An 8,226-nucleotide genomic window follows, 5' to 3' on the forward strand; every position below is an offset into this window, starting at 1 on the left:
ACCGGAAGTCGAACCCGAATTTCTTGCAAGTGTCCTAAGCCTTTAGACTACCGAGATCTTAGCAATATTCTTCTCTATCGATTATTGCGATTTAATTTAAAATAAAATTAAAAAATTTAAATAACAAAATTTTCATGTAAAAATACTTGATGCTGCTGGAAAATCTAAAAATGAAAATCATTCAAATGTAATAATAAATTTAATTTGAAAGCTACATTTATTAAAAAGAAAGTTGAATGGTAGAATATTTTAAAAACATTACAATAATATTACAGTACTATACTATAGTTAAACCTAATAATTTTTACAACGCACACAGAAGAATTCCAAACTTAAATACTTATGTCCTATACTTAATTCTAATTTGCACGCCGTATTACTCGCTCGCACGTATTCAAATTGATTATACTTATCAAATCGATTATATTTATTCCCATTATATTTTGTTTTTAAAATTCTTTTAATCCTATATATTATAGACATTATTTATGTCTTAATTCATACTTACGTTATTATGTTTTAATATTTTATTATAACATTTTTCTAGAATCATAATGGCTCTACATTTTTAGGTCTAGCAGCGCCAAGTGTTCTTACATGAAAATTTTTTTATTTAAATTTTTTATTTTTTGTTCTGTTACATCCTTAATTTTTTGTCTTGGGGGTTGAAAAAATAACGTAATTTGGATTTCATTTTTTAATTTTATACAACAGAGTTTTGTTATTCAAGGTATATGATTTGGATTGAGCAAGGTAACAATTTTTAAAGATTATAATGTAACGCAATTTGATATCAGATTTTTTATATACTTGATACGTACCATTCAAATTAAATATAATATTTTTATTTAAGGGATTTTAATTTGGTGGCAAATTTAGCGCCCATTATTGATATCATTTCTTTTATATGCCTGATATGTGTCGTTCAAATTAAGGAGAATTTTTATTTATGGGACTTTAATAGGTAAATATGTATCACCTTAGATCTTTCATCATATATTTTAAGTTGATACATTTTTTTTCAAAGCACGTACTGATAAAATTTTTTTATTTTTTTTAAAAAGATAAATGTATAAAATATATATACTGATATCTCATGCATTTTGTAGTGTTTAACATCTTCTTACAAATAGTATATAAATTAATCAGTTTTATATACAATTTTTTTCGAAGTTATAATTACATGAATTCTATATTTAAGAGTTTTATGTTTTAAATCTTCTGTTTTCATGTTAACAATTAGTAAAAGAAAAAATAAACAACAATAAACACATATATCATGAGTAAATTGATTATAATAAATTAATGAATACAAATTATATTTATTTATTTTCTTTTTGATTTATTATGCATTGATTTCTATACATTTTTTTCTTCTATAATATTACAATATTATATCTTCAAATTTTTGCATTAATGTACAAATACATATATAGTTTTTTATATGTATAAGTTTTTTATATATTTTTTATACATTTCTAAAAAATGTACACATATCTCCAAGTGATAACTAGTTCAAACTCTTTTGTATATTTTGTTAGTTTTGCAAAGTTTAAATCAACGACCTGCCCAACCATTAAATATGCCTGGTATACAAAACAAGATGCCAGGTATGGGTATGATGCCGTCGCAAACTGGTGGTTCAATGAATCACATGGGCCCCATTCAGAGTATGCAAAACAATCCTATGCTGACTCAAATGAATCAGATGGGACAAGGAAATATTCCTCCACAAATGAATCAAATGGTGCCTGGACAAATGGGTCAATTAGGTGCTGGACAGATGCAACAAAATATGCAGGTATGTTCTATGTACTTACGTTTTTTGTACGTAAATCATATAAGAATATATAAAAAGGCTAAAACAAGGTAAAAGGATGACTCATTTTATTTTTGTCGTAATCTATTCATAGATTATTTTTATCATAGTCCCAGATGCAGACTCAACTACCAGGTCAAATAAATAATCAAATTACGGGACCAATGGGCAATATACAGACTAGTATATCGCAGCAAATGAATCAAATTGGTCCTGGACAATTAGGCCCTGGTCAGATGCAACAACAGTTAAATCATATTCAAAGAAAAGTATATAATATACTTATCTTTTTAATAATTCTTATTACTAATATCATTAATAATCTTCATTGATTGGTAATATTCTATCAATATAATTTCCGTTTTCATTTTTAGTCAAGTGAAATGATAAATACTGGATTTCCTGGTCCACGTAATGTTACACCTAATCAATTCTTGAGACAGAGTCCATCTCCTTCAGCTCCAAGCCCAGCTGGATTGGGAGCACCGTCGAGGTAACATTCACATTCTTTTTAAATATAATGTTTAGGATTGTGTGATAGAAATTTAAAAGCAATTTTTTACATATATCTGATATAATAACAAAATAATGTATTTCCATAGTAATCAAATGGTAGCCTCGCCTGCTCTAGTGCCATCACCAAGTCCTCAGCATGCCATTATGACAGGACCAACTCGATCTGTGAATTCCATAGGTACGTTCAGATAATCGAGAGTTAAAAAAGTCAACATAAATAAGAAAAGGAAAAAATGGAAGTAACTTAAACTATATTGAACTATATAACTATACAGGTATGGCACCATCTCCAAGCAGTTCGTTAAATACTCCTGGAGGTGTAGGCGCTACACCAAGTCCTCAGCAAGAAGATCAGGCTTACAGAGACAAAGTTAGACAATTGAGCAAATACATAGAACCATTACGAAGAATGATTGCCAAGATGAGCAACGAAGGAAGTAAGAAAATAAAATTATTAACATATGAAAATGATTAACATAAATAACAATATTAAAGTAAATGTAATTAGACTAACAAGAAAAAAAATATTTTTTTAAATTGACCTTTCAGCTCAAAATCTCCCATTTTATGCTAAAAGAACATTCCTAAATTTTTATCAAAAAATATCAAGATTTATGGATCACTAATGAATGATTTTTAAATTAAAGTTTCGATTTTCCTTAATACATGTTTGATTTGATAAAAATGGCCTTAATCCAGATTTTAAATGTATATGTTTTTTTGTCGCTGAACACGATGCAATAATTCATTTAGCTTTATGATATTCGGCTTAAGAAATACAGCTCGATTAATGTGAAAAAAATGAAAATCCAAATTTCGAGTTTAAGGTCAATTTTAGCGAAATTCCAAGCTTTCAAATAGGCCGTTATTCCCTTCAAATTATAGATTTATTTATCCAGAACAAGATCCCTCCAGGTCTAAATATCTTAAAAACTATAAGAGACTGTCACCTTTGCTAAGACAAAGTTACTCAGAATCAATATATGTCAAAGTCATTGACGTGTCCGTTAATATGAATAATTACCTCATTTTTTTTTATTATGTATTCATTTCCAGTTGGGATTTTCCCGGGATCTCCTACAGGATCTTTAAAAGTTGGCATTTCATTGGCTTATAAAACGTTTTTAAGAATAGAAAAAATATTTTTACAAATTTTAAGGTATATTGCTTTGTGGTTTTGACATCCTCAAATCAAATGTCTCAATTTAACAATAAAAAACTTTATTAGGAAATAAATACATAATAAATGAAATGAATACATAATAAAAAAAATATACTACATAATGTGTAATTTATTTCAATTAATTAAAAATCATTTTTTTTGTATTATATGCTCATTTCATTTTCTAATAAAAAATTTTTTTATCAAATTGAGGCATTTGATTTGAGGATGTCAAAACCAAAGCGATATACTTTAAAACTTTTTTAAGATTAAAAAAAATTTTTTCTATGAAAACGTTTTATAATCCAGTTAAATGTAACTTTTAAAGACGTTGTAGAAGATCCCGGGAAAATTTCAACTGAATCTTGTCTAGAAACCTACAATTTAGGAGGAGTAATGACCCATTTGAACGCTTGGAACCTTGCTAAAATCGACTTTGAATTCGAAATTTTTTTTTTTTTTTTTTTTTTCACATTAATCGGGCTGTATTTTTTAAGGCATATATCGTACAGTTAAATAAATTATTGCATCGTGTTCAGCGACCAAAAAAACATACATTACTACGAGGACAAGTCAATAAGTTCTTAGAAAATCTGTCAGATGGCACTCGCAGTGTCATTTTTGACAAGTAGCATCTCTCAGCTGATTATTATCAAATTTTGAGCGGAATTCATTGCGTGATTTCATTTCTGTAGACGATTAAAGCAACCTTTATATTTTTTGCAAAATAGAAAAAAACAAATTCAATGCAGTGATAAAAAATTTCGTGATCAAACATCTACATGTGAAAGATTTAACGCCGAAAGAAATCAGATATCAAAGCCGAGTTTGATAATGTTCATAGCATCTGTACTAGCGTTTGCGACTGTACACAATTGGGTGAATAAATTTAAACGTAGTCGTACATTCAAATGTGATGCATCTTGTTCAGGACATCCAATTGAGGCTGCTACGCCAGAAATCATCGATAAAGTCCACGATATTATTTTGACTGACGAGTGAAAGTGCCCGAGCTTGTTGAGGCCATAGGCATATGCGGCCTTATTGGATCGTTTCAACAACATTTTAAGAAAAAATGTCCCTATTTGGCGAAGAAGAAAGTGCTCTTCCATCAAAATAATGTACGAGTTCGTACCCGGCATCGATGGCAAATTCAACGAATTCCATTATGAATTGTTTCTCCATCCAGCATATTCGTCAGATTTAACTCCCTGCGACTTAACTATTTCCTATTTCCAAATCTGAAGAAATGATTCGGAGGAAAGAGATTCACCACCAGAGAACAGCTCATGGCCGAAACAGAGGCTTATTTTGAAGGGTTGGACAAATCATATTATTCGGACAGCTTATTCGGAAAAAGTTAGAGAATCGTTGAATCAAGTATATCGAGCTGAAAAGAGATTATGTTGAGAAATAAAAATGATCAAATCGATCAAAAAAATATATGTTTTACTAGTTTTTTCTAAAAACTTATTGACTTGCCCTCGTATATTTAAAATCCGGGAATGAGTAGTGACTAGTTGAAAAGTTAAAAGTTAAAAAGTTAATAATTTTTAACTTAACTTAATTAATTTTAAATGCATTAATTTTTAACTTAATTTAGTTACTTTTAAACTTTAATTTTTAATTTATTAACTTTTTTAAAATTGAAAATTTTTCTATCTTAATGCTAATATTTTTTTTTATAAAGTAAACATTCAAACAACAAAGTTTTTAAACATTAGAGAGAATTAATTTAAAAAAATCAATGATTTTATAATGATAGACTTTATAATAATAAAAATTACACCATACGGTAGTTAGTTTTTATCGATTCACTAGATTTTGTCAATTCCCGCTTATATTTGAATCATACTAATTTTAGGTATCATAAACGTATTTCAACATAAATATGAAATGAGCTTTAGATGAAAAATTATTATAGAACAGTTACACATCTACATCTAATTTTTTATTTTTTTTTATATTTTTTGTAACAAATATCTAGTCGATATAGTCGTAAACATGCATGAACAGTCGTTTCATAAGTTAAAGAAAGTTAACATAAAGATTAAAGAAAGAGAAATAATGCAATATATCCTTCTCTCTCGCAAGATTTTGACAAAAACACCTACTCTGTGTGACTCTTATATATAAGCAACTTATGTGAATATAAAATTAAATTTGCCTAATAATCTATATTTGTAAAGATTATTTAATGTAATCTCATTTTAAGAAAAGTTAGGACATTCTGATCTCAAAAAATAATTTTTTTTAATATTAAAAATTAACTTTTTTTTAAACTTAAGTTAATCTTAACTTTTATTAAATTAATTCTTTATTTCTTCAACTTAATTTTATTAATTTTATAAGCCATTAACTTTAACTTAATTTAGTTTTAAAAAAACATTAACTTTAACCCAACTCTGTTACAATCCGGTTTAAATCATTTTTGCATCAAATCAAACATGTATTATGGAAAATCGAAACTTTAATTTAAGAATCATTCCCTAGCGACCTCTAAATCTTAATATTTTTTGATAAAAATTTAAGAGTATTCTTTTGGCATGAAATAGAAGCTTTTGAATTGAGAGACTGATTAAAAAAAAATTTTTTTCTCTTTTCCTTGTCAGTCTAATGTCAGTCTATTAATAAGAAATCGGATTTTCAAAACATTAAAAGCTCTGGCTTGTTTAAAAACAAAAAATTTATTCTATGAAAATTAATGTACTTGAAAAAAAAATGTATTTAAAAATATACAAATATATGAAATATACAAATGAATAATACAAATATATGAAATTATTTTTTCATATTTAGAATTTCTTAACAAAAAGAAAGAAAGTGACATTTTTAATATTACATATGCCTTTTTAATATTAAGAAACGTTGGCATTAGCAATGGATAAAAACACAGCGATAACTTGCAAATTTTCTTTGAAAATAATATCCGTGAAAGTCTAAAAAGCGTTATGCCTTTCTAATAAGCAATTCGAATAAATAACTACTGTGAATAAGTACTGTTTCTCTTTGTTTGTTTTCTGTTGTAGATGTTGATAAACTCAGTAAAATGAAGAAGCTCTTGGAAATTCTATCAAATCCCAGTAAACGTATGCCGTTGGATACATTGCTAAAATGCGAAGTTGTCTTGGAAAAATTAGATTTTAAGAGAGGAGACGGCAGTGTAGGACCGCCAGTAACAACATTGAAGGAGCACCAAATTTTCAGTCCACTATTAGAAGCTGTAAGCGCACATCTTCAAAGTCCAGTAATCAATCACACATTGCAACGCACTTTTGGACCATGTTTGGATGCATTATTTGGACCAGAGATAAAGTAAGAATGCATACATATATAAAAATCGTTTACATTTTTTATTTTATGTAATAAATTTATAATAAAAAATTGAAATATATTCTATGATCTATACAAAAATAGAAATTTGCCACCACCTTTGAAGAAGCAAAAAATAGAGGAATCATCTAGCGAAATACCAGACGTATTACAAGGAGAAATAGCTAGATTGGACCAACGATTTAAAGTATGTAATATCAGCTTCTAGGTTAATTTACAATTTATTTTGTGTTATTAAATATTTACTTTCAAAGTAAATAAACTTTCAAAGTAAGTAAACATAAATTTTTGATAAAATTATTTACTTATATTTACTTTGAAAGTTTTGACACTGGTGTTAAAACTTTTTACCTATAAAAATGTTTTAATTTTATAATTCGTAAATTTTGTTAAAATTTTTATATGTAAAATGATATATCAAATTACGCATTTTGTATCTGATTTATAATTAAAAAGATAATATATACATAGTAAATAGTATATACATAAATATAATTATTATTAATCATGCAATTTTTATTTTAGGTCAGTCTGGACCCAGCGCAGCAAAGTGGATCGAGATGCATACAATTAATATGTTGGCTTGACGATCGTCATCTTCCATGCGTTCCACCGATCTCAGTTACAGTTCCCGCAGACTATCCTTCAACACCGCCTCGTTGCGTTATGGCACCGCACGAATACGAAGCAACGACATTTCTGTGTGCCGTACAAAAGGCCCTGAACATCCGCATCGCGAAATTGCCGCGCCGTTTCTCTCTTTCTCAATTATTGGACACATGGGAAATGAGTGTGCGACAAGCCAGCGCACCAAAGGAAATGTCTATTACTGCCAGTACAGTCTTGATGGGTTTATAGTACAAATCACGTAAATATTTGATAACATAAAAATGAATCGATTAATAATAGTCAAAAACATTAGACAATAACATAAGCAATAGCAAATAAAAAATATTGATTTGTTTTCTATATATCACTGGTCTTATATAACAACTTATTGCAAACAAAAATACTTATAAACATGAAACATGAACTATGAAAATCTATATATTATAGTAATGAAATAAGCATATACTCTTCAAAAGTTCATATTATAACCTTCTTTCGTTAATACCTGTAATATTAATCACAGATCTAATTTCTAAATTTGTTATTTTAAAAAAGATTTTTATATTTCTCCAATAGACATTCTTCTTCTTTCTTTTTAACAAATTGAACATGAAAAACATTTATAACTGATTGCTTTAGATTTATCGCTTTAGATTTATTGCTTATAGTATATCTATGAAATTTTTTTATTAACCCTCAGTACCCACATCTCAAAAAAGTCCCTATCTATTACATCCAAGTTTTTATAATCCAACGTTTTCTTTTGCTTGTATCTCAGATTGTAGTG

The 8,226-nt window shown here is 27.8% G+C and overlaps 1 protein-coding gene across 1 annotated transcript in view; it reads left to right on the top strand.

Annotated features, from left to right (window-relative positions):
• LOC108689874 (mediator of RNA polymerase II transcription subunit 15) overlaps positions 1 to 7,829 on the top strand; it is a 20,699-nt gene extending 12,870 nt beyond the window's left edge. Inside the window, exons 5-12 of the mRNA XM_018196827.1 lie at positions 1,542 to 1,801; positions 1,930 to 2,088; positions 2,194 to 2,312; positions 2,422 to 2,513; positions 2,611 to 2,772; positions 6,527 to 6,812; positions 6,915 to 7,017; positions 7,356 to 7,829. Coding sequence (XP_018052316.1) covers positions 1,542 to 1,801; positions 1,930 to 2,088; positions 2,194 to 2,312; positions 2,422 to 2,513; positions 2,611 to 2,772; positions 6,527 to 6,812; positions 6,915 to 7,017; positions 7,356 to 7,688 — 1,514 coding nt within the window. The 3' untranslated portion in view covers positions 7,689 to 7,829. The remainder of the gene's footprint in view (positions 1 to 1,541; positions 1,802 to 1,929; positions 2,089 to 2,193; positions 2,313 to 2,421; positions 2,514 to 2,610; positions 2,773 to 6,526; positions 6,813 to 6,914; positions 7,018 to 7,355) is intronic.
• The last annotated feature ends 397 nt before the right edge of the window (positions 7,830 to 8,226 follow it).

Source organism: Atta colombica, unplaced genomic scaffold, assembly GCF_001594045.1.
Source record: "Atta colombica isolate Treedump-2 unplaced genomic scaffold, Acol1.0 scaffold28, whole genome shotgun sequence".
NCBI classification, from domain to species: Eukaryota; Metazoa; Arthropoda; class Insecta; order Hymenoptera; family Formicidae; genus Atta; species Atta colombica.